Source organism: Coregonus lavaretus (assembly GCF_964263955.1).
Source record: "Coregonus lavaretus genome assembly, chromosome: 25".
Taxonomy (NCBI): Eukaryota; Metazoa; Chordata; class Actinopteri; order Salmoniformes; family Salmonidae; genus Coregonus; species Coregonus lavaretus.
The window spans coordinates 33,173,581-33,200,071 of NC_140012.1; the positions used below are offsets into that span (position 1 = coordinate 33,173,581).

A 26,491-nucleotide genomic window follows, 5' to 3' on the forward strand; every position below is an offset into this window, starting at 1 on the left:
CGCTGTGGAGGAATTTTGGCCCACTCTTCCATGCAGAACTGCTTTAACTCAGTGACATGTGGGTTTTCAAGCATGAACTGCTCGTTTCAAGTCCTGCCACAACATCTCAATTGGGATTAGGTCTGGACTTTGACTAGGCCATTCCAAAACTTCCAATTTGTTGCTTTTTAGAAATTTTCATGTAGACTTGATTGTGTGTTTTGGCTCATTGTCTTGCTGCATGACCCAGCTGCGCTTCAGCTTCAGCTCACAGACGGATGGTCTGACATTCTCCTGTAGAATTATCTGATACAGAGCAGAATTCATGGTTCCTTCTATTAAGGCAAGTCGTCCAGGTCCTGAGGCAGCAAAGCATCCCCAAACCATCACACCACCACCACCATGCTTGACCTTTGGTATGATGTTCTTACTGTGGAATGCAGTGTTTGGTTTTCGCCAAGCATAATGGGACCCATCTCGTCCAAAAAGTTGACTCAAGTTTGCCAATAAGCACCTGGATGATCATCAAGACTCTTGGAAGAACGTTCTATGGACAGATGATTCAAAAGTATAACTTTTTGGACGACATGGTTCCAGTAATGCCTGGCGAAAACCAAACTCTGAATGGTAAATCAAAATATAGGGGAAACTCACAGTTTGTGAAATGGCACTAACAACTCACAGAGTGAATTCCAAAGTTATCTATGATGATTACGCAGTAGGCTTACACTCGTCTCCCAATATCTGCAATCAATTATACAAATACCACTACCGCTCTCTGCTGGTGGTATGTGGCGATCGCATAACATAGTAGGTCTGTATCATGATTAAATATAACTCCTAAATAAAAACAAATCCGTATTAACTAACTTTTTCTTACTCGGGCAGAGAAAATACATGTGTTATTTGTTTGACATGAACCAGCATGAACCCAAAACTCTTTGATGAATCTAACTGTAAGTCGCTCTGGATAAGAGCGTCTGCTAAATGACTACAATGTAAAATGTAAATGTTATAAGTCGCTTTGGATAAAAGCGTCTGCTAAATGGCATATTATATATTATTATTATTATTATTATTATATAAATCCCTAGAATAAAGATGGTTTGCTATTGGCTGAATTCCCTTGTAGCCACGCCCACGTGACCCTTTACCTTCTGAGAATTTCCCGCGAACAGTGCACGAGCACTGATGCCTGCAGACCAGACAGTGAGCTAGCAGATTCTAAGCGTTTGATTAACTAAATCACTTTATTATAACATTTTCCATAAATAGACTTTATGGCGAAGCAAAGCAGCATTTTCAAATTTTTCAATAAGTCTCCGCCACCGGTTCCGAAGGCGAAACCCTCGCCTGCAGAAGCGGACTTGCCATCCTCGGTTCGAAAAAAGAACAACTCTCCAAAAGAAGAAGCTAAGCATGCATCTCAAACTCCGACCACCAAAAAGACTGCTACAAAAGCGATCAAAGGCGGATTCGGCAAACTCTTTGGGAATAAGACCCCAACAGTAAAGGAGAGGTAAGGCAGATCAAGTTAGTTAGCTAGCACAACAACAACAACGAGTTGCTTTGGTGTGGCTAGTGGTTTTAGCAGTAGCAAGCTACAGTAGCTAATTATAACTCGTGCAGTAATGACATTTGATTTGTGAAATAGCTAACTCCCTCGTCTACACAGGACAGACGTTATGTAATGCAATACGATTTAGACAGTTAGTGGCTGGATAAAACTAGGTAACCAGTCAGCTGATCAGTTAACTAGGAATGTTATTTGTCACTCAACCATTCCACACACTTCCATGTGCATCCATTGTCAGACAGTGTTGCTGTTGGAAAATAATCAATTCTGATCAAGCATGTCAATGTACACAGTAACATGCATGCGTCCTCATTTGGCGGGAGAACGTGTCACGTAATTCAACACTTGCGTGACTGGCATGATGTGGGGCTGACGTAGACCCAGGGGTACCAATTCTATTGAGAGGGACAAGGCATCATATCTTCACATCGATGTAAAACTATGTTTACGCCTCGATCACATCGACAGTGTCATTGCATTTTGGTATACCAGAAGTACCAAAGATTTTTTATAACTAAACCAAGATAGACCACAGCCTGTCGTTTCCAATGGGAACAAATGAGTCATAGTGGGCAGAACAAGCAAGGAGGTGGGCAGAGCCAAGCACGAGCTAGCGAGATCCTATTGGCCCGTTCTAGCATGCATCTGCATATTTCGGTTAGGGGAAGGCCTACTGAAGTGCATGTGTGCGATAACTGAATTCGCCTTTGCACTCCTAAACAACAAGATTTTTTACAACTTTGGCAAAGGGTAAAGTCTACAAAACTTAGTCCACTCTGTTCATAACAGATTCTAGTTTTGGGAACAGAAAACTGTATTGAGATCAAATGTTTAATTGATGAGAATGTCAGCCAAAATCCATCTTCTCCCACAGCCAGCCACTGGGCTTCCTCTCACTACCATATTTGGTAGTGAGTGGAAACGGCAAGCGGATGCCTCACATTTTATATATCCGGTGAAACATCTGGCTTATTCTATCTGTGGAAGTACATTCATTTCCAATGGCGTTTGCCTAGCTGCAGTGTGGTGCATACGTTGGATTTATCGAACGTATGCGTCAAACTGTATGTGTAGATGGCTTGACAGAAATGGTAGCAGAAGGTGAATGTTGAACTTTTGTTGCACACATATCCAGATGATGCTGCGTAACATTTTGCGCAGTGACGCTGTCTGTCGGTGTGAACGAGGCGTTAGCGGAGTTGATGACAACCGGATGCATCCAGTTTTAAGGGATACAGGCAGAAACTGCTTATTCAATAGAAATCCCTGATCACACTTGTAGGCGATGTCATTGCGACGTTGGCTAGTTAAGCTCATGCACAGAAACACGTCATCGTGTCTAATGGTCGACCCGTGCCAAACTGCGCCTGTGCAGGCTGTCAAATCAAAGGCACTCCTTTTGATATAAAGTTGTTTTTGACTAAAATTAAAACTTGTCAGTTTGTCACTTAAACGAGGTTGGAGTAATAACATGTTCAACTACTTAAGACATTTGCTCTAATCTAGGTTGTGCCTTTTTAGATTTCGAGAGAATTAACAACTAAGGAAGTATTTTTCACTTCTCTCATTGACTTATCAAACCCCAAAACCCGGCCTGGTCTGTTTCGCAAGCATTCCCGGAAGTCTCGCGATCTTGCACCTCTGGGTTTAGAAACTCTGTGATACAGCTAATTCAACCCTATTCAACCTAGCTTCCTTTTCAGCTGAAACCCGGATGTGGAAACTCCACTCAGGTGTTTTCTTTTACGCCTGCTACCTTAGGTTAATGTAAAACAAATGAATGAGGGAACTCTATGGATGCGTCCCAATAATCTCCCTTTCCTCTTGAAGTGTGCACTTGTTCACTCCTCCCCACGAATGTACAAAGCATTGGATTGGCGTAGGCATGGGCTAGAGTAGGCAAGGGAGTTGCCATACCAGTAATTTCCTTTCAAATCCATGAAGGGAAGTTCAACAAGTGGACACTTGGGAAGACAGGAGAGATTATTACTAGGTAACCTGTTGTCTGATTTTTATTCTCCATCTTCTTTTCTTCCAGTCCAGCACCATGTCCATTCAGTGCCGGAGCCTTGGTGTGGGCCAAGCTAGAAGGGCACCCCTGGTGGCCGTGTATGGTAGTGCCCCAGCCCCTCGGCGGGCAGCAGATGAGGGGCAGGGGTAAAAGCCATCGCCTGCATGTCCACTTCTTCGACGAGCCGCCGACCAGGGGCTGGGTCAGCACCAAATATATCCGCGAGTATCAAGGTGAGAAAGCTATGATTTACCTGTGCAAAACTCCCTGCCTGTACTATCTACAGGGTGCTACGTCACTCACCTACCCCTGTGCAGGTGGACATCTATGGTCTATCTATTCTTGGTTAGCCTGGCCACAAATCTGTTTGTTCTGTCTTGCAAACTCCTATGTGTGTTGTCATGAATGACAATGACCATAGGAGCAAGACGGCTCAAGAAAATCTGATATCAGGCTAATTCTAGCTATGATATGGCTAATGAGGTTAAATACAAGATGTAAAACGCAAGATACCAGTTAAGAGTTAGGCTATATTACTACAGCAATAGCTTCTCCAATGCATTTTATTAATTAAATGTTTTTGGCACTGAGCAAAATGCATCCCATAACATTTTAACATGGAAATAGCTGTTCTATCATTCAGCCTACAGTAGAAGCCAAAGTGTGGTGTTCAATGTAGGTCTACATTCCATGATACTTTTGGAAAAAAAACATGCAGGGTTTGACATTAACCTGTTTATGCACTTGTCCTTCAGACAAGGAGGTGACTGAAAATGTTGTGGTGTTTGATGCAAGAAACCACTTTACAAAATATAATGCATTATTATTCCCATACCATTATTACAGAAAATCAGACATTATGCTACCCTCTGCCTATTGGCTACTTAGCTCAAAATACAACACTGCCCCTTTAAGACAAAAAACAACTCTTTACCCCACTCGCTTTTCAAAGATGTCTAGAAATGTAAATGTTTTGTGCTCTTGTAGGAAGCAATCACTCCCCTACTGCTGACTACAAATGATCTATAACTGGGCTAATAACTCACTAACTAGCAAAGGATATGAACAAAATGTGCACACGTGGCTACATGCAGCTCTTGCTTTGATCTCCAAACAAGCGCATCTACTCTCAACCGCTCATGCTGTTAACACAGTCCAGTTCAACGTAAATGGCACAGATCCATAAATGGCAATGGTCTATTTGCATATAGGCCTACTGCAGCTCTGATTGTTTATGCCGCACCGGTCTGTGTAGAGTACGGGCTGAGTAGTACGTGTCAATGCAATAGAATTCTACTCCGATGTGTTCTGCCTACAACAAAATCTCTTGTATAGTTCGTTTTGTTTCGGTATGTTGCATTGAAAGTGGCTAATATTGGGTTGAATCAATCACAATTGCCACAGTAAAGGGAAACGTTGATAGTGTTAACAGGGAAAACTCTAGAAGTGGTCACCAACCTTTTCTGAGTCAAAATGCGAGATATACCGCTCAGATTCTTTTAACATGACTTAAAAAAACGTATGCCTATGCAACATTAACCAATTAAAAACAGTTCTGTAGCAGTGAGGTTTGTGCAGTAAGCTATAGGCCCAATACATTATCAACACATATTGGCTTTGCTTGAATTGCCCTGTCAATGCATTGTTGTTTAGGCCATTTAAAAAAATCATATTTCAAAATTTGAGGTAGGCTAGATGATCACACCGGTAATAGATCCGTTGTTGTATTACTTGAGGCATAGCTGAGTGAGCATACGTTTAAATAATTTGATGGCGCCTGCATCTGATGGTCAGTCTCAGCGGAGGGAGAGAGCAGCAGCCTGAGGGTCCGCCTCTCAACATCCCTCCGCTCTCCCTTTCCTCCACTGACACTGACCAAAAAGGGACACCGTCTTCCAGCTGATGGTGAAACTCGAGTTGCACCGCATTATTTCTGCGACTGCATTGTTACTCCTATGAACAGAGAAAGTGAAATATTCCTCAAAATTAAAAAAGACCCAAGCAGCTAATAATAACAACGCAAGCCTATAGATACACTTTCCTACTCATTCATTACTGCTGCAGTGCTTGTTGTAGCGCTGAGTGGAAATAGGAAGAAAGCGCATTTTGTGGCTTATAAAAGTGTTGAATACAAAGTGTTGACAGTGCTGAGTAAGAACTTAAACATGAACTCACTAATAAAAACAGCAGCTCTTTGCTGTATTCATTGACATTTTCTCTTTAGTCATGGGTTTTAAACGTTTTGAAATCAGTATCAACATTGCTGTAGATTTCTTATGCCTGTTACGTTACTGCAGACACAGTAATCTGAGCCATCCGATTGGCCAGCGGTAGGCCTGTAGTGCACTTCATTTGCTCTCTGGGCCCGCCGGGAAGGCAGAGTTTGTACCTTTAGACACATGACCTGTTTCTAAATGGCAACAGTTTGCCTACTCAGCGCGCAGGGCAGCTGAATCGGGTGCACCCCCCCAAAAAAGGAACACAGCTTTATCGTTGGGTTTTTTACAGAAATATTTGGCGATCCACTAGGAATGCCTTCGCGATCGACCGGTTGGTTGGTGACCACTGCTCTAGAAAGTGAAGTTCAATCTCGTGCTTCTCTCTGTGGGCTGATATTTCTGCGCAGCAGTCCCGGGGCTACTGCGCGCGCAGCTTAGACAGAACATTGTTCTAGAGCCATATACAGTACCAGTCAAAAGTTTGGACACGCCTACTCATTCCAGGGTTTTTCTTTATATTTATTATTTTCTACAATGTGGAATAATAGTGAAGACATCAAAACTATGAAATAACATATGGAATCATTCAAGACTGTTGGAAAAGCATTCCAGGTGAAGCTGGTTGAGAGAATGCCAAGAGTGTGCAAAGCTGTCATCAAGGCAAAGGGTGGCTACTTTGAAGAATCTCAAATATAAAATATATTTTGATTTGTTTAACACTTTTTTGGTTACTACATGATTCCATATGTGTTTATTTAAAAGTTTTGATGTCTTCACTATTATACAATGTAAAAAATTAAGAAAAACCCTTGAATGAGTAGGTGTGTCCAAACTTTTGACTGGTACTGTACACTTTGGAGTGTACTAAAAATAATGTTGCTTCTCACTTGTACTCCATCCCAGGCTCGGACAGCAGTGATGCTAAGACGGGAGGGGTGTTCTTCAGTGGTAAGCCTGTGATCCGCAGGGCCATGGAGCTGGCTGATGCTGCTATGCCAGACAGCTCAGAGACCAGACTGAAGATGCCTGTCTGTATGGACCCATCTGATGCTGAGGAGGAGGAGGAGGAGGATATGGAGGTGAGAGAACCTTTCCGTATGTACTGCTGCTAACATTGCATTTCCCTTTGATACTTTATGAATCCACAATCTGTCTGTCTAGATGCATTTTAATGCAAATGTAAGCCAGTATCAAAACCTTTTTCATTTTGTAGTGTACATTGGACTTACCACTCAATAATGATGAATACTGTATCATTATATACTCTTACTCTGTCTCGTTGTGTGCAAACTGGCAAGTGTAAAGCAAATGTGTTTAATATTTTCAAACATAATGCGCCTAGATTATTTATTTCCCCTTCTTCCAACAGCTTGATAAGTCAGCACTGACTGACGAAGACTTGACTGAAGAGGAAGATGATGAGACAGTGAAGTCAAAGCCTAGTCGCCGTTCATCCCGCACCACAGCAGAACAGGGCAGCAAGTCCAAGCGTCGCCGCATTGTGGTCGCCTCCGACAGTGAAGACTCGGGTGATGAATTCAAACCAGAACAGGCCGGAGGTAGCAGTGAGGAAGATGACGAGGAAGAGGAGGTAGTGAACAGTGCGTCGGAGGAGGAGGAAGATGCAGAAAGTGAACACGAGGCTGAACCCGGTAGCCCAGTTAAACCGGTGAAACGCAAACGGCCCGCAGAGAAGCCATCCAGTGCCAAACCAAAACCCAAGATTCCCACTCTTCCCGAACCCGCCAAGAGAGCCCCCTTAACTAGCACCATCACAGCCGACACCAAGTCTCGACTCTCAGCCTTTTTGGCCCCGGAGAGCTTCGACAGCCAAGCGATTGGCTCAGTTGCCGGCGGACATGGTGGGGCTACGGTATGGGACCATGAGAAGCTTGATTGGCTACAGGAAGGCCGGAGGAAAGACACCAAGAGACGGAGACAGTCTGAGGAAGACTACGACCCCACGACTCTCTACGTCCCAGAAGACTTCCTGAACAAAACGACCCCAGGCATGCGGCGCTGGTGGCAGCTCAAGTCGGAGACGTTCGACGCCGTGCTCTTCTACAAGGTACTATCAATCATTCAAATGTATTTATGAAGTCCTTTTTATATCAGCAGTTGTCACAGTGTTACAAAGTAACCCGGCCTAGATTTTGGATAGGATTTTCCCATGCTAGTCTGTGTTTGTTGTGCTGTATTTTGGTGGCGGTGCAATGCTTCTTTGTGTAACATACATTCACCGGCCAGTTTATTAGGTACACCCATCTAATACTGGGTCAGACACCCCCTTTGCCTCCAGAACAGCCTGACTTCTTGGAGATTCTTCATTGAACATGCTTTTTAGTCTAGGACTAGGCTAAATCTGTGGCTGTGAAACTGTCCTTTAGTGTCCTCATCTCTCTTGAAAGGTGCAAATAAAATGTATTATTACTCAGGTGGGTAAGTTCTATGAGCTGTACCACATGGACGCTGTGATCGGTGTCAACGAGCTGGGTCTGACCTTCATGAAGGGGGCCTGGGCCCACTCTGGCTTCCCCGAGATTGGCTTTGGACGCTTCTCAGACGGACTGGTGCAGAAGGGATACAAGGTGGGGGAGCCATTTTGAAACTATGTTTTTTAAATAAAAGCTTAGACTCACCCTTTTAAAAGAAAGCTTAACCTTGTCCAAAATAATATTGCTATATGTAACTATTGATTTTCCCCCCCTTCCCCCCCATCACTACTGTTTTGCTGGCAAACCAATTTCTCCTCAGTCATTAATAAAGTATTTCTTATGTTAGGTGGCGCGAGTGGAGCAGACGGAGACTCCAGATATGATGGAGGCTCGCTGTAAGACCATGCTGAAGCCCACCAAATTTGACCGGGTGGTGCAGCGCGAGGTGTGCCGAATCATCACACGGGGAACACAGACCTACAGCGTGTTGGACGGAGCCCCTTCTGAGACACAGAGCAAATACCTCCTGAGCATCAAGGAGAAGGTAGGATGTGTTTTGTGATGCGTTATACAGTGCATTTGTAAAGTATTCAGACCCCTACATTTTTTCCAAATTTTGTTACGTTACAGCCTTATTCTAAAATGGATTAAATTGTTTTTTTTCTCATTAATCTACACACAATACCCCATAATGACAAAGCAAAAACATTTTTTATAGCTAATTTATTTTTAAAAAAAATAGAAAACATTACATTTACATAAGTATTCAGACCCTTTACTCAGTACTTTGTTGAAGCACCTTTTGGCAGCGATTACATCCTCAAGTCTTCTTGGGTATGATGCTACAAGCTTGGCACACCTGTATTTGGGGAGTTTCTCCCATTCTTCTCTGCAGATCCTCTCAAGCTCTGTCAGGTTGGATGGATGGGGAGCGTCGCTGCACAGCTATTTTCAGGTCTCTCCAGAGATGTTCGATTGGGTTCAAGTCCGGGCTCTGGCTGGGCCACTCAAGGACATTCAGAGACTTGTCCCAAAGCCACTCCTGCGTTGTCTTGGCTGTGTGCTTAGGGTTGTTGTCCTGTTGGAAGGTGAACCTTCGCCCCAGTCTGAGGTCCTGATCGCTCTGGAGGAGGTTTTAATCAAGGATTTCTCTGTTCATCTTTCCCTCAAACCTGACTAGTCTCCCAGTCCCTGCCGCTGAAAAACATCCCCACAGCATGATGCTGCTACCACCATGCTTCACCGTAGGGATGGTATTGGCCAGGTGATGAGCGAATGTTCCAAAAAGCAATTTGCGGGAAAACACAGTTCTAAATATCCATTCAAAATGTAGAAAGAGGGACGATCTAAAGATGCAACTATCATGGGTTGCTAATATTACTAGGATAATGCCTTTGGCTGCTAGACAATGAAAGGAAGTTGATTATTTGAAAACCAATAGAACAGTCAGGAGAGCGCATATGAGGAAGTGTTTATAAAATATTTCCCTGAACATTTTTATGGTTGGATTTTGGTAGATGGAAGGGCTTTTCCAAAAACCTTCTCAATTAAATGTTAACTAGCTATGCCTACTGGCAGAATGACATAATGATGATTACTTGCATCAATCCAGTGGCAATTTGTTTTGCAAACTCAATCTCGTGCGCTACAGAAACACGAGTAACCAAAAAACAGTGCTAGGGGCCTGCACACTTGAATTAAAGGGTAACTACACTCAAATCAAAATTTCTTATATTTTTCCCAGACCTCAAAAGTGGTCTCCTGATGTGGTTTAAGCATTGTTGTGGACTTAGAACATCCAAATTTGTATTTTTTTTATTTGTTGAAAGTGTGACTTCGACAGCAAGAGCAAAATGGTAAAAATCAGAAACCTGTGAATTTCTCCGTCCACAGCCTCATTTATCTGTTTCAATAGTAGGGCTATTATTAGCCTACTTCACATTACAGCTTGGGTTGGCCTGACTGTGAAAGACCAATATGGGATTTATCAATTTAGGTAATTCAGTGTTTGCCACTGTTTCTCATTGAATTTCTCACAAATGGTGCCATTCCTTCACCGGGCGGGCCGTTTTGGGTAATTTTGGGGCAAAATTAGATACCCACTTCTCCAGGCACCACTACACCACTGAGTTCAACTACCACCAAGCTAATGCAAAATGTAGTTAAATTACTAGTTGAACTACATGTAGTTCACTACTCTGCAACTCTGAGTTTGGGTCAAACTCCTCTAACCTTGAGTTGAGAGTAGGCCTCAGTCCCAGAATGTTAGCAAAGCTGCACTACAAGCCTGAACTTTCTCAATGTCATTTTTTTAATGAACTAACCCTTTAAACTGTGCAGGAATATGTTTTGCATCACAAAGTATAACCTCCTCTCATCTCAAGGCAGAGGAGGAGAGTTCAGGGCGCTGCAGGACCTATGGGGTCAGCTTCGTAGATACATCTGTAGGGTACTTCCATGTGGGCCAATTCCAGGACGACCGACACTGCTCCCGGCTCCGCACCCTGGTGTCACATTATGCCCCCGCACAGGTCAGGCACTACTTTTACAGCACAGGAGGTTGGTGGCACCTTAATTGGGGAGGACGGGCTCGTGGTAATGGTTGTCGCGGAATAAGTGGAATGGTATCCAATACGTCAAACACATGATTTCCATGGTTTCCAGGTGTTTGATGCCATTCACTCCGTTCCAGACATTATTATGAGCCGTCCTCCCCTCATCAGCCTCCACTGTTCTACAGCCTCAATTGTTCAACACTAACAATTTCAACTTGTTAACTTCTTCCACTACCATAAAAATATGTTTGGACAGCTGAAGGAAGTCACACAATTATTATTATTTAGGGAAATTACCCTATCTAGTTTTCATAACACTTACAGCATATCACAATCACCCAACAACAACAAGACACACAACATTGATCTGCCCCGTCCTGGTCAAAAATGTTTTTAGACATAAAGGAACATTTTATATACATTTTCCTTTCTTTTCTTTCTGTTCACACAGGTGCTCTTCGAGAAGGGGAACCCTTCAGCTGAAACCCGTAAAATCTTCAAGGCTTCTTTGTCCTCGGCTATGCAGGAGGGGCTGACTGCAGGTTCGCAGTTCTTTTTCAATACTTTATTTACAATGATACTGATGACAGATTTACAATGACCCCTTCCTCTCCCATACTTCCCATCTGTAATGCACATCTTTATGTTGATACGAAAAATTGTCAGGCGTCTGATATCGTTTGTTGAACTTTACTTTACCAACATTGTTGTTCACTTGCTTTCTCGCTCAACTAGTGCATGAGTAAAACATGGAATGTAATACTGTTTATCGGTTATCAATATAATGAAAACATGGACTGGAATACTGTTTATCGGTTATCAATATAATGAAAACATGGACTGGAATCGCAGTAATGTTCACTACATTACACCCTCCTCCCTCTAAACAGGCTCCCAGTTCTGGGACGCTCAGAAGACCCTGAAGACCCTAGCTGAGGAAAACTACTTTAAGGAGAGCGTGGGGAAGGATGAGGAGTCTGGGAGCAGTGTTCTCCCCTCTGTCCTCAAATCCATGACGTCTGAGAGCGACTCGTTGGGTCTGACCCCTAAGGAGGGTTATGAGTTGGCCCTGTCGGCCCTGGGAGGGTGTATTTTCTACCTGAAGAAATGTCTGGTAGACCAGGAGCTGCTGTCCATGACCAACTTCAAGGTAGGGATGTCAATGGTTAACCGATTAGCCGACCATAATAATGAAGCAAGTTAAACTTGATTGGTTTAATGCTTAATTTGTATTATGAACGTTTGCTAACCATAAATTAGTAAATGTTGAAGGAAAATAAGTAGCCCAATAGAGCATTCAGCCTTAATATCCTGCTAAGCTGGCTAGCTTGCTACTCCGTAAATGTAGTTAGTTTGAGCCTTTCAGGCGTAGCCCGGTCCCAGATCTGTTTATGCTTTTGCCTACTCTTGTCATTGTCAAACCAAACATTGCATGACAAATCCCTAAGGAGTTGGCAAGAGAGCAGAAACAGACTGGCATCCAGTCTATTCCAGGGGTGCATCCAGTCTATTCATGATTGTATCCCAAATTCTAGGAATACGTCCCGGTGGACGTGGAGATGGAGAAGGCAGCTGGGCCGACCCACTTCTTCTCACAGACCCGTCAGCGTATGGTCCTGGACGGGGTGACCCTAGCCAACCTGGAGATCCTGCAGAATGGTTCGGGGGGTACAGAGGGGACCCTGTTGGAACGCCTAGATACCTGTAGTAGTCCATTTGGTAAAAGGTTGCTGAAGCAATGGCTCTGTTCCCCGCTCTGTAACCCCACATCCATAGGTGAGGGGCACACGAAAATGCAGACACACCTATTGTTTTCATTGGTTGGTTTGCTATTGTCTTATTTTTTTGATTTGCTGTCTTTGGGTTATTGAAATGCTCTATATAAACCCCATGTATTATAATGATTATAGGGGAGCGCCTGGATGCCCTGGAGGACCTGATGGGAGTGCAGGCCCAGGCTACGGAGGTCTCAGACCTGCTCAAGAAGCTCCCTGATCTGGAGAGGCTCCTCAGTAAGATCCACAGCATCGGTACTCAGAAGGGTCAGGACCACCCGGACAGCAGGGCTGTTCTGTATGAAGAGGTCACCTACAGTAAGAGAAAGATTGCTGACTTCCTCTCGGCTCTGGAGGGCTTCAAGACCATGCAGGAGATTGTGTCCATACTAGGACCGGTCGCGGTCGACTTCCGGTCCAGGCTACTGTGCCAGGTTTGTACACTACACACCACAACACTACCTGTCACTTGAATTGTTCTTTTTACTATACTAATTCTTTACTTTTTAACTGTCCTGTATTGTCTTGTGATTGTTTTAAGTGTTGTGAGTATTTGTATTTATGTTTTTTACTATGGTTGTAACTAAGCATGACAAACTGATTTCCTCTTGGCAATTTAATAAAGTACAATTTCATGTAATCTCATCAGGTGGTCAACCTGAAGGATGATGGTCAGGAAGGCCTCTTCCCTGACCTGTCGGCCGAGCTGAAACGCTGGGACACAGCCTTCGACCACCAGAAGGCACGCACCACCGGAGTCATCACCCCTAAGGCTGGCTTTGACCCAGAGTTTGACCAGGCTCTCAGTGGCATCAAGACCTGTGAGAAGGACCTACAGGACTACCTTGACAGGTACCTTCATCACTTGAGACACACATTTAGGAAACCTTCCCAGGCTCAGATTACTCCTAGTCTTGGACTAAAAAGCATGCCCAATGAAGAATGGAAATTGAAATAGCTTTTTCGCTATTTTCTTCATGGACAAATGTAAAATACAGTTAACAAACTTGAATGTTGCCAGGCAGAAGAAGAGGCTGGGCTGCAGGAACCTGACCTACTGGGGGACGGGACGGAACCGCTTCCAGATGGAAGTACCAGACAGCGTCTCAGAGAGGAACATACCTGAGGAGTACAAGGTCAGAGTGGCTGAAAACAATGCCATTTTCAGGGGTTCAATTCCGCTGGGGGGAAAAAAAAGTCTGCCAAATTACAAATACTGAGTGTTCCACGATGTGGTTTTTAATCTGTAGTATGTCTTGTCAAATATTGTGGAGTGACAGTTTAGCAAACTTTTCTGAACTCTATTTAATCAGGTGAAGTCCACGAAGAAGGGCTGGAAGCGCTACTGGACGAGGGAGATAGAGCGTCTGTTCTCAGAGCTACAGAATCTCGAGGAGAAGAGAGACGCAGCTCTGAAGGACTGCATGAGAAGACTCTTCTACAACTTTGACAAGAACTACAGGGACTGGCAGACTGGGGTGGAGTGCATGGCTGTGCTAGGTAAGCTTTGCTTTATTAGGTTTATTTAACTGGCTCAATGAGAGGACCACAATGGAAACAAGTCTTCTGAGTATCCTGGGCAATTTTACACATTTGTGTGTATTTTAAATTGTCAAATCAAATGCACATTGATCAACATCTTCTCATGAGCATGATCATGCACATGTACAGTACCAGTCAAAAGTTTGGACACACCTACTCATTTAAGGGTTTTTCTTTATTTTTACTATTTTCCACATTGTAGAATAACAGTGAAGACATAAAAACTATGAAATTAACACACATGGAATCATGTAGTAACCAAAAAAGTGTGAAACAAATAAAAATATATTTTATACAGTGGGGAGAACAAGTATTTGATACACTGCCGATTTTGCAGGTTTTCCTACTTACAAAGCATGTAGAAGTCTGTAATTTTTATCATAGGTACACTTCAACTGTGAGAGACGGAATCTAAAACAAAAATCCAGAAAATCACATTGTATGATTTTTAAGTAATTCATTTGCATTTTATTGCATGACATAAGTATTTGATACATCAGAAAAGCAGAACTTAATATTTGGTACAGAAACCTTTGTTTGCAATTACAGAGATCATACGTTTCCTGTAGGTCTTGACCAGATTTGCGCACACTGCAGCAGGGATTTTGGCCCACTCCTCCATACAGACCTTCTCCAGATCCTTCAGGTTTTGGGGCTATCGCTGGGCAATATGGACTTTCAGCTCCCTCCAAAGATTTTCTATTGGGTTCAGGTCTGGAGACTGGCTAGGCCACTCAAGGACCTTGAGATGCTTCTTACGGAGCCACTCCTTAGTTGCCCTGGCTGTGTGTTTCGGGTCGTTGTCATGCTGGAAGACCCAGCCACGACCCATCTTCAATGCTCTTACTGAGGGAAGGAGGTTGTTGGCCAAGATCTCGCGATACATGACCCCATCCATCCTCCCCTCAATACGGTGCAGTCGTCCTGTCCCCTTTGCAGAAAAGCATCCCCAAAGAATGATGTTTCCACCTCCATGCTTCACGGTTGGGATGGTGTTCTTGGGGTTGTACTCATCCTTCTTCTTCCACCAAACACGGCGAATGGAGTTTAGACCAAAAAGCTCTATTTTTTGTCTCATCAGACCACATGACCTTCTCCCATTCCTCCTCTGGATCATCCAGATAGTCATTGGCAAACTTCAGACGGGCCTGGACATGCGCTGGCTTGAGCAGGGGGACCTTGCGTGCGCTGCAGGATTTTAATCCATGACGGCGTAGTGTGTTACTAATGGTTTTCTTTGAGACTGTGGTCCCAGCTCTCTTCAGGTTATTGACCAGGTCCTGCCGTGTAGTTCTGGGCTGATCCCTCACCTTCCTCATGATCATTGATGCCCCACGAGGTGAGATCTTGCATGGAGCCCCAGACTGAGGGTGATTGACCGTCATCTTGAACTTCTTCCATTTTCTAATAATTGCGCCAACAGTTGTTGCCTTCTCACCAAGCTGCTTGCCTATTGTCCTGTAGCCCATCCCAGCCTTGTGCAGGTCTACAATTTTACCCCTGATGTCCTTACACAGCTCTCTGTTCTTGGCCATTGTGGAGAGGTTGGAGTCTGTTTGATTGAGTGTGTGGACAGGTGTCTTTTATACAGGTAACCTGTTCAAACAGGTGCAGTTAATACAGGTAATGAGTGGAGAACAGGAGGTCTTCTTAAAGAAAAAATAACAGGTCTGTGAGAGCTGGAATTCTTACTGGTTGGTAGGTGATCAAATACTTATGTCATGCAATAAAATGCAAATTAATTACTTAAAAATCATACAATGTGATTTTTCTGGATTTTTCTCTCACAGTTGAAGTGTACCTATGATAAAAATTACAGACCTCTACATGCTTTGTAAGTAGGAAAACCTGCAAAATCGGCAGTGTATCAAATACTTGTTCTCCCCACTGTATTTGAGGTTCTTCAAATAGCCACCCTTTGCCTTGATGACAGCTTTGCACACTCTTGGCATTCTCTCAACCAGCTTCACCTGGAATGCTTTTCCAACCGTCTTGAAGGAGTTCCCACATATGCTGAGCACTTGTTGGCTGCTTTTCCTTCACTCTGCCGTCCGACCCGGTTGAGTCCGGGGGATTGTGGAGGCCAGGTCATCTGATGCAGCACTCCATCACTCTGCTTCTTGGTAAAAGAGTCCTTACACAGCCTGGAGGTGTGTTGGGTCATTGTCCTGTTGAAAAACAAATGATATTCCCACTAAGCCCAAACCAGATGGGATGGCGTATCGCTGCAGAATGCTGTGGTAGCCATGCTGGTTAAGTGTGCCTTGAATTCTAAATGAATCACAGACAGCGTCACCAGCAAAGCACCCCCACACCATAACACATTCTCCTCCATGCTTTACGGTGGGAACTACACATGCAGAGATCATCCGTTCACCCACACCGCGTCTCACAAAGACATGGCGGTTGGAACCAAAAATCTCAAATTTGGACTCCAGACCAAAGGACACATTTCCACCGGTTTAATGTCCATTGCACGCGTTTCTTGGCCCAAGCAGGTCAAAATATGGATTTGGTCTTTTACCAAATAGGGCTATCTTCTGTATACACCCCCTACCTTGTCACAACACAACGGATTGGCTCAAACGCATTAAGGAGGAAATTCCACAAATTAACTTTTAACAAGGCACACCTGTTAATTGACATGCATTCCAGTTGACTACCTCATGAAGTTGGTTGAGAGAATGCCAAGAGTGGCAAAGGGTGGCTATTTGAAGAATCTCAAATATGAAATATATTTTGATTTGTTTAACACTTTTTTTGGTTACTGCATGATTCCATATGTGTTATTTCATAGTTTTGATGTCTTCACTATTAGTCTACAATGTAAAAATTAAAGAAAAACCCTTGAATGAGTAGGTGTCCAAACTTTTGACTGGTAGTGTAGGTCCACTTGAATTCAGAACGACTCAATAAACCTACAGCATTATACTTATAGATAAATATTAAGTTGCAGCCAGGTGCTGCTGGTTGCCATAGATACAGTTTATGGACCTGGTGAGCCACAGACATTGGTTTGTTGACAATGTATAAACACGTTTGCAAACTGATATTTTACACCCATTATAGTGGTCCTCTGTAGCTCAGCTGGTAGAGCACGGCGCTTGTAACGCCAGGGTAGTGGGTTCGATCCCCGGGACCACCCATACACAAAAATGTATGCACGCATGACTGTAAGTCGCTTTGGATAAAAGCGTCTGCTAAGTGGCTTATTATTATTATTATTATTATTATTATTATAATAAACAGTAGGCTATATAATCATATTTGGCAGGGGTTTGAACCGGTTCAGGGAACTGAACCAAAAACTGGAAAATAACGTAATTTTCTGCGCAACGGAACAGGGAACGAATGTGATCTCTACTGTTCTGGAACAGAACCTTTATTTTAAAAGCATGGGAACCGGTTTATAATTGTATTTTATGTTCCGGACATTTTTTCCAGTCCTACGAAAAACTAAAACAAAACACCTAAGCAAAGCCCTCACTATCACTCAAACGTATTCCAGCGTCTGCCTGCTTGCCAGCTGGAAATCTTTACCAGTGTGTGTGCATGTAGGCTACCTGCCCCTCCCCCTCCGAAGCATAGTCTACTGTAGCCCCTCCCGCTCCGAAGCATAGACTACTGTAGCCCCTCCCGCTCCGAAGCACAGACTACTGTAGCCCCTCCCGCTCCGAAGCATAGTCTACTGTAGCCCCTCCCGCTCCGAAGCACAGACTACTGTAGCCCCTCCCGCTCCGAAGCATAGTCTACTGTAGCCCCTCCCGCTCCGAAGCATAGTCTACTGTAGGCCCTCCCGCTCCGAAGCACAGACTACTGTAGCCCCTCCCGCTCCGAAGCACAGACTACTGTAGCCCCTCCCGCTCCGAAGCATAGACTACTGTAGCCCCTCCCGCTCCGAAGCACAGACTACTGTAGCCCCTCCCGCTCCGAAGCACAGACTACTGTAGCCCCTCCCGCTCCGAAGCATAGTCTACTGTAGCCCCTCCCGCTCCGAAGCACAGACTAATGTAGCCCCTCCCGCTCCGAAGCACAGACTACTGTAGCCCCTCCCGCTCCGAAGCATAGACTACTGTAGCCCCTCCCGCTCCGAAGCACAGACTACTGTAGCCCCTCCCGCTCCGAAGCATAGTCTACTGTAGCCCCTCCCGCTCCGAAGCACAGACTACTGTAGCCCCTCCCGCTCCGAAGCATAGTCTACTGTAGCCCCTCCCGCTCCGAAGCACAGACTACTGTAGCCCCTCCCGCTCCGAAGCATAGACTACTGTAGCCCCTCCCGCTCCGAAGCACAGACTACTGTAGCCCCTCCCGCTCCGAAGCATAGACTACTGTAGCCCCTCCCGCTCCGAAGCATAGACTACTAGAGCCCCTTCACCTCCGATGCATAGACTACTGTAGCCTACTGACCTATACAAGCATGATTCAGAAGATATATTTTTAATAACAGAAGAATGGATTAACCTTTTCAATGCTAGTTAAGAATACTATAGTTATCACATTACACAATGGATTAATTAATTACAAAAAAGGTAAGATGTGTTTTTAATTCTCATGCAGCTCTGCACACACAAGCTTGTTAGCTAGCTCTGGTTTAGCGTTAAGTTCAAAGGACATTCAAAGTTCCTCCATAGAAGCCGCTCCTCCGTAGGTATAATTCTGTGGGCCTAATTCAGATAATGCATGTCATAACAAGATGCCCAGCACTTCAAGCCAAACCACCTCCACTCTCTCCACACCTGCAAAATGTAATTCGCATCTCACGCCTTACACTTGTCAGTCCATTACGCATTTAAACAACTAGCTTACCTGCTCCATAGCAAGCTGCTCTATCCGCACTGATTGGTGAAGTAATTCAATTAGCTGTTCTAAACAAACAGAGTAAAAACTTATAGATGACTAGGAAAAGCTCAACCCAAGTTTATTCCCCACTGGGTCAAACGGCTACAAAGACATGTTTACACAAGCACATATATTTATACCCTCCTACTAGGCGGAGTCAAGTCCTTGCACATCTAGACAGCCAATACATCTCTGTTGCTAGTCAGGAACTTAAATTGGTTCCTTTCACTGGTGTAGTCATGGCCCCGCCTCCTGCTAGAACCTTCGTTGGTGTGGAAATGTGTGTGGGACTGTTCTTTCTCACTTCATCTGACCTCGGGCCAAATTCCTCGCACCTCCCTAATCCACGACTGTCCTACCTTATCAGTGACTGAAACCAGACTGTTGCCCTTTGCCTCCCTCCTTAGGAGCCATGAGATTTAACAATACCATATTTTGACAGAATGTAGACTTTCAGCACTCCCCCTTCCTCACTCAGTAACTTTCCATACACCTTCTTCTTTTCCACCCTCCATTGACCCCAACATATACATTCCTTATACATGTAAAGTAATCAATAAGTTCTGGTATGGTAACATGAATAAGTATATTTCAAGCTACAATCCAACAAAGCTAAATGTAAAAAAAACTGATTTCACAGGTTAAATAAGGAATGGAACAATATAAACCGGGACTTTTTTGGCGGGGTTGTACCTGTTCAGAACTCTATTTTGCTGGTTGGAACAGTACAAAAAAATAGTGGTTCAGAACGAAACGATTGGAAAATAATTTAGGTTTTAACCACTGCATTGCATCACTTGGCATGCCTACTTTTTTTACCACGCCACATTAGCCTTACTCAGTTCTGCTCTAATGAAAACAGCAGGAGAAAAGAGATGATTGCATTGTTAATGATTGAGCTCTACTGCAGCAACATAATGTGTTTCACTAACAGCCTTGTCTGGGTCATTACTCTGCTAAGCATTGGATGAGTCCCAAATGGCACCCTATTCCTTTTATAGTGTATTACTTTTGACCAGGGCCTAGGGTCATAAGTAGTGCACTATATAGGGAATAGGGTGCCATTTGGGACACATCCATTGTGTGTAGTTATGTTTACTCCAGAGAGCTACGCTGCTAAAACAACCCTATTAGATATTAATGAACTTAATGAGGACAGAACACTGCCAGTGTTGGTCTAAAGGAGAGGATGGTATGGATGGGGATTGACTGGGCTTGGATGGTTGCCTTGAAGCCAATGTGGTCAATGAGAGGCCATCACAATATTAAGTGCATTTTACATTTGGTTTATATTTTATGTTCATCGTGTGTTTAAGTACTATTTTGTAAGATGTAACTAACTTCAGACATGCATCATTTATACACAAACAACACATCTACATACAACACATCTACAAAAACAAAATGTATGTTTATATACTAAGTTAGGATCTGCTTTTACTTTTTACCTGTGTAGATGTGTTGCTGAGTCTGACACGGTACAGCCAGGGGGGAGACGGAGGACCAATGACACGGCCTCAAGTACTACTTCCTGGTGACGTCAGCCAATCAGCAGCCTTCCTGGACCTGAGGGGCTCCCGCCACCCCTGTGTCACCAAAACCTTCTTTGGTGATGACTTCATCCCTAACGACATCGCTATTGGCTGCCCTGGCGGCGAGGAGGGGCAGGAGGATAAAGGACACGCCCCCTGCGTGCTGGTCACCGGGCCTAACATGGGAGGAAAGTCTACTCTAATGAGACAGGTATGGGTTTTTCTTTCAACTTTCACTTTCAACTTTATTTGTCCCAGAGAGAAACTGGTTGTGCAGCAAGATCACACCAAGACACACAATAAACATTCAACAGGAATGGCAGTTGATCTTGAACCTCACCTAGGTCCTGTGTGTACTTTTGTTTCTTCTGTAGTTGTTGGCTTGAAGTTGTTAGATTTCACCCTGTGGTGGTTCTGTGTTCCTGGCACAGTCTGGATTAGTAGTGATTATGTATTTACTTGGTCCTGATGTGTATTTCATCCTGTGCTTGGTCACTCCTCCCACAGTGTGGTCTGGTGGTGATCTTGGCCCAGTTGGGTTGCTATGTTCCTGCTGAGAGCCTGTCCTTCACACCTGTGGACAGAGTCTTCACCCGCTTGGGAGCATCTGACCGTATCATGGCTGGTAAGGACTCGTACCCCACTCCCCAGCAAGTCACTCCTCCCCATGCATTTAAAAGTATTTGATTGGTGTAAGCATGGGCTAGTGGGAGTTTCAACCATATTTCTTTGACCATTCCTTTCCTATTAAATCCATGAAGGGAAATGAACACTTAGGGCATTAGGGTTGAGAATTGGGATACAGAACAAGTGTTTTCCCTGAGTCCCTTAAGATGTCCTCCTGAACTAAGTGGATCTAACCTTGGCCTGTGTGTGTTCCAGGGGAGAGCACCTTCTTTGTAGAGCTGAGTGAGACTGCTAGTATCCTCCATCATGGGACCAAGCACTCCCTGGTGCTGTTGGATGAACTTGGTAAACAACACATCTCTTATCTATTTGTCTCTCTTAGGTCTTTGTGTTGAGTTCAACATGGTGTGGGTACTACAAGAAGACGTCTCTTAGTAGCCTTTGGGGTCATCCTCCACTTCTGAGGCATAGTTCTTTGGCAAGTTTCAGACCCAGCATAAGCTTAGTTCTGGACTAAAAAGCATGCTCAATGGAGATTCTCTATTGAACATACATTTTAGTCAAAGTCTAGGCTTAATCTGGGTCTGGGAAATCAGCCCATGAAGTTTAAGTGAGAGAGAAACTGATCCATTGTGTTGCAGGAAGGGGCACTGCCACATATGACGGCACAGCGATAGCCAGTGCTGTGGTGAACGAGCTGGCAGAGAGGATCTGCTGTCGGACCCTCTTCTCTACACATTACCACTCCCTAGTAGAAGACTACACCAACAACCCTGCTGTACGGCTCGGACACATGGTGAGGAGACACACCACACACATAAGCAAGCTCAATACGGTACACAGACAACAATTCAATGACAAATATTGTGCCTTCGGGTTTTATACGGCTGGACACGTTATTTTCGGCTCTGTCAATCAATCACAAATTTGCAGACTTTTATAGCAATATCAAATAATTTCTGGTTAACAATTAAGTACCTTTCTAACCAGGTCTCCATTCAACCTTTTTATGCGAGTAACGTACATGTCGGATAAAAAATTCCATGACAGGCCTGATGGAAACAACATTTTTCGGGAAACTTTCCAAATGTCCCGCCCCCCAAAAAATACGCTAGACAATGTGGGATCTTTTTGTGTCGGTAAAATGAATTATGCAAGAAATGTAGGCGGTAACACTTTTTAAAATACGCAAATATTGATAATAACCATCATATCGAAGTAAACTTGGAGTCACGCAATGACATGTTGTGGTCCTCCCATTACGACTCGTCGGGAAAGCATGCAGTTTATTAGGCTACAGATGAAATGATAAGTTATGATGAACTTTACAAGGTGATGATCTTGATGCTCCTTTCCAATAAATATTGAGGATCTTATTCGGATGACATGATAATCGATACTTGGCTGTCGTTTGACAAATAACAATTCTTACACTTTTGTCCATCATAATCTCATCATGTAGGCTATAGCGCTGTTGGCTAGAGCGCACGTGCCAATACCAGAGTGGGCACACTCGATATATAACGCAAAAAGAAATTGAGGAAAACCATCAGTAGAGTTGAAAATGCAATGAAAAAGCCCCCACGGCCAAACCCTAACCCGGACAACACTGGACCAATTGTGTGCCGTCCTATGGGACTCCCGGTCACGGCTGGTTGTGACACAGCCCGGTATCAAACTCCAGGCTGTAGTGATGCCGCAACACTGCGATGCACTGCCTTAAACTGCTGCGTCACTCTGGAGGCTGCGCATATTGTTCTTATTCCGATTTTTGAATATTTGCATGAAAATCGGTCACCAATTGGATAGATTTCCATTAAAATGGGCAAAATTTGCTTTTTAGCTAAACTTTTTCTCAAGCAAGAATTTTCCTAGGACTGTCTGGGAGTGGGGAGGGGAAAACTGAAAACTAGCTATTGGTCTATTAACCAATTTACCGCATGGTGATGTCACCATGGAAAGCCGAAACTCCCACCCATGCAATTAGAAGGCTGATTAGAAGGTCCTGTGTAGATTGTATTTTCAACCAGCAACTATCAGGAAATAACACTGCTCAAATGTTTTCACACTTTTACAGTGTTCGTGTACAATATGATATAAAACAGAATTTTGACTGCACTGGGCCTTTAATCAACCAACCAGTCTTCCCCTATCAGGCCTATATGGTGGAGAAGGAAGAAGAGGACCCTAGCCAGGAGACATCGCCTTCCTCTAGAAGTTCAAGCAATTAACCCATTAATTAACAAATTACTCTGTCCCTCGCAGGCCTGTATGGTGGAGAATGAGGGAGATGAGGACCCTAGTCAGGAGACCATCACCTTCCTCTACAAGTTCATTGCGGGAGCGTGTCCTAAAAGCTATGGTTTCAACGCTGCTCGCCTCGCCAACCTGCCTGAGGATGTTATCCAATCCGGCCACAGGAAGGCCAAGGAGTTTGAGAGGAGCACCATCTCCCTACGAGTCTTCAAGTATGTGGTAGAAGTACACTGAGTATACCAAACATTAGGAACACCTCCCCAATATTGAGTTACCCCCTCCCCTATTACCATACCCCAGTCCAAAGGCACTTAAATGTTTTGTCTTGCCCATTCACCCTCTGAATGGCACACATACACAATCCATGTCTCAAGGCTTAAAAATCCTTCTTTAACCTGTCTCCTCCCCTTCATGTACACTGAACAAAAATGTAAAGTGTTGGTCCATGTTTCATGAGCTGAAATAAAAGATCCCAGAAATGTTCCATACACACACAAAGCTTATTTCTCTCAAATTGTGTGCACAAATGTGTTTACATCCCTGTTAGTGAGCATTTCTCCTTTGCCAAGATAATCCATCCACCTGACAGGTGAGGCATATCAAGAAGCTGATTAAACCGCATGATCATTACACAGGTGCACCTTGTGCTGGTGACAAGGCCACTCTAAAATGTGCAGTTTTGGCATACAACACAATGCCACAGATGTCTCAAGTTTTGAGGGAGCGTGCAATTGGCATGCTGACTGCAGGAATGTCCACCAGAGCTGTTGCCAGAGAATTTAATGTAAATTTCTCTACCATAAGCCGCCTCCCAACGTCATTTTAGAGAATTTGGCAGTATGTCCAACCGGCCTCACAACCGCAGACCGTGAAACCACGCCAGCCCAGGACTCCACATCCGGCTTCTTCACCTGTGGGATCGTCTGAGACCCGCCACCCGGACAGCTGATGAAGCTGAGTTTGCACATCCGACGAATTTCTGCATAAACTCAGAAACCGTCTCAGGAAGCTCAACTGTGTGCTCGTCGTCCTCACCAGGGTCTTGACCTGACTGCAGTTCGTGGTAACCGACTTCAGTGGGAATATGCTCACCTTCGATGGCCACTGGCATGCTGGAGAAGTGTGCTCTTCACGGATGAATCCCGGTTTCAACTGTACCGGGCAGATGGCAGACGTTGTGGCGTTGTGTGGGCGAGCAGTTTGCTAATGTCAGTGTTGTGAACAGAGTGCCCCATGGTGGGGTTATGGTATGGGCAGGCATAAGCTATGGACAACGAACACAATTAAATTTTATCTGCCAATTTGAATGCACAGAGATACCGTGACGAGATCCTGAGGCCCATTGTCGTACCACTCATCCGCCGCCGTCACCTCATGGTTCAACATAATGCACAGCCCCATGTCGCAAGGATCTGCACACAATTCTTGGAAGCTGAAAAAGTCCCAGTTCTTCCATGGCCTACATAGTCACCAGACATGTCACCCATTGAGCATATTTGGGATGCTCTGGTTCGAGGTGTATGACAGCGTGTTCCAGTTCCCGCCAGCCATTCACACAGCCTTTAAAGAGTGGGACAACATTCAACTCTATGCAAAGGAGATGTGTCGCGCTGCCTGAGACGGTCACACAAGATACTGACTGGTTTTCTGATCCACGCCCCTACCTGTGACCAACGGCTGCATATCTGTATTCCCAGTAATGTGAAATCAATTGATTAGAGCCCAATTTATTTCAATTGACTGATTTCCTTATGAACTGTAACTCAGTAAAATCTTTGAAATTGTTGCATGTTATTTTTGTTCAGTGTACATAACAAGTGATATCAATAAGGGATCATAGGTTTCACCTGGTCAGTATGTGATGGTAAGAGCAGGTGTTCTTAATGTACTGCGTATATCTCAGTCTTCAAGTATGTGTTATACTGTAGTTACATGTAGTATGTTATTTTTCCATATTTTTGCTCCACAGGAAGCTGTGTTTGTATGCTGAAGACCCCACAGCAGCCAGCACACAGTTTGCCTTGCTGGTCCGGATGATCGGCAACCTGTGAAGATGAGGCTGTTTCGTTGTTGGGGCCTGTTCAAGAGAACGTTACACAACATTCAGATTAAAAATGTATCGAGTAGAACAGAAATGATTGTCAGAATAGGAAAGTGTCAGCTCTATTCATTATATCTGCAACATTTAAAACCTTTCACATCCTTGAATCCATGTTTCGTTGTTTGTAGTTCTCTACTTGTTCTCATTTAAAAATTTTGTTCTCCACTTTCCACCATCACAAATCACTACTGTATGATCTAATAAAGTTTATTTAAAAAAAATGACCACTTTTCTCTATCTAGGAAATTAAACCCTTTTAATTAACACTAGCATCTACAAAATGATTATTGAATACTCCACAATATATTAAGTCTAGATGTTATGGTACATGCATACAATTCAGGCTGTTTGAGAACCCACAGTCACCAAAACACATGGATGGGAAAGCAATGAAAACCATATACTGCTGTTATATACTTAAATGTCTCAGCTTTATGTTCAGTAGAGCAAGAGCTTTACTTTAGAAAAAGATCTCCGGCAATGCTTTACTCCAATGTGAAAATATTTGCGCTAGCCTGGTCCCAGATCTGTTTGTGTGGCATTGCGGGAAACGAGTTTGCAAGACGGCACAAACAGATCTGGGACCAGGCTAGAAAAGCGCCATGTTAACCAGGACAGCCTGGGCCTTGGAGCCTAACTAGACAGCTGTGAGTTCACAAGACTTGGGGCTGGATTCAATCCGTATCGCAGAAGATCTGCATTATAGTTCGATTGAAATTTAAAGGCAATGTTCCTACGTTCGGCGACGTCATTGACGGTAAATCAGAAATTACCTTTACATTATAACGCGGAAGGTACGGATTGAATCCAGCCCTTAATACTTGTCATTTATACTGATGTTTACCTCCAGTATGGTCCAAATAATAGGAAATCTGTAGGGAAGCATTCATGGTTCCTTAACTCCAGTGCGGACAAATATTGCAGACAAATAAAAAGGTGTTTGGGTGTTCAAAGAGTCAAAACAAAACTGGCGACAGTTCTAAAAGCTTTTAACAAGACCACTGTATTTTTTGCACCTTTTCTCTCAAGTCTCATTTAAAATAG

General features: G+C 44.0%; 1 protein-coding gene across 1 annotated transcript; it reads left to right on the forward strand.

The window, feature by feature from the left end:
- The first annotated feature begins 1,158 nt into the window (after positions 1-1,158).
- On the forward strand, positions 1,159-25,661 carry msh6 (mutS homolog 6 (E. coli)). Its single transcript, XM_084141496.1, has 20 exons — positions 1,159-1,498; positions 3,594-3,799; positions 6,689-6,864; positions 7,155-7,853; positions 8,221-8,373; positions 8,567-8,764; positions 10,605-10,751; positions 11,227-11,317; positions 11,666-11,925; positions 12,311-12,551; positions 12,686-12,984; positions 13,200-13,402; positions 13,572-13,686; positions 13,864-14,050; positions 20,388-20,674; positions 20,971-21,088; positions 21,346-21,435; positions 21,732-21,886; positions 23,356-23,558; positions 25,316-25,661. Exons 1-20 carry the CDS (start codon positions 1,260-1,262, stop codon positions 25,395-25,397), a joined length of 4,149 nt encoding a protein of 1,382 aa, XP_083997622.1. The 5' UTR covers positions 1,159-1,259; the 3' UTR covers positions 25,398-25,661.
- The last annotated feature ends 830 nt before the right edge of the window (positions 25,662-26,491 follow it).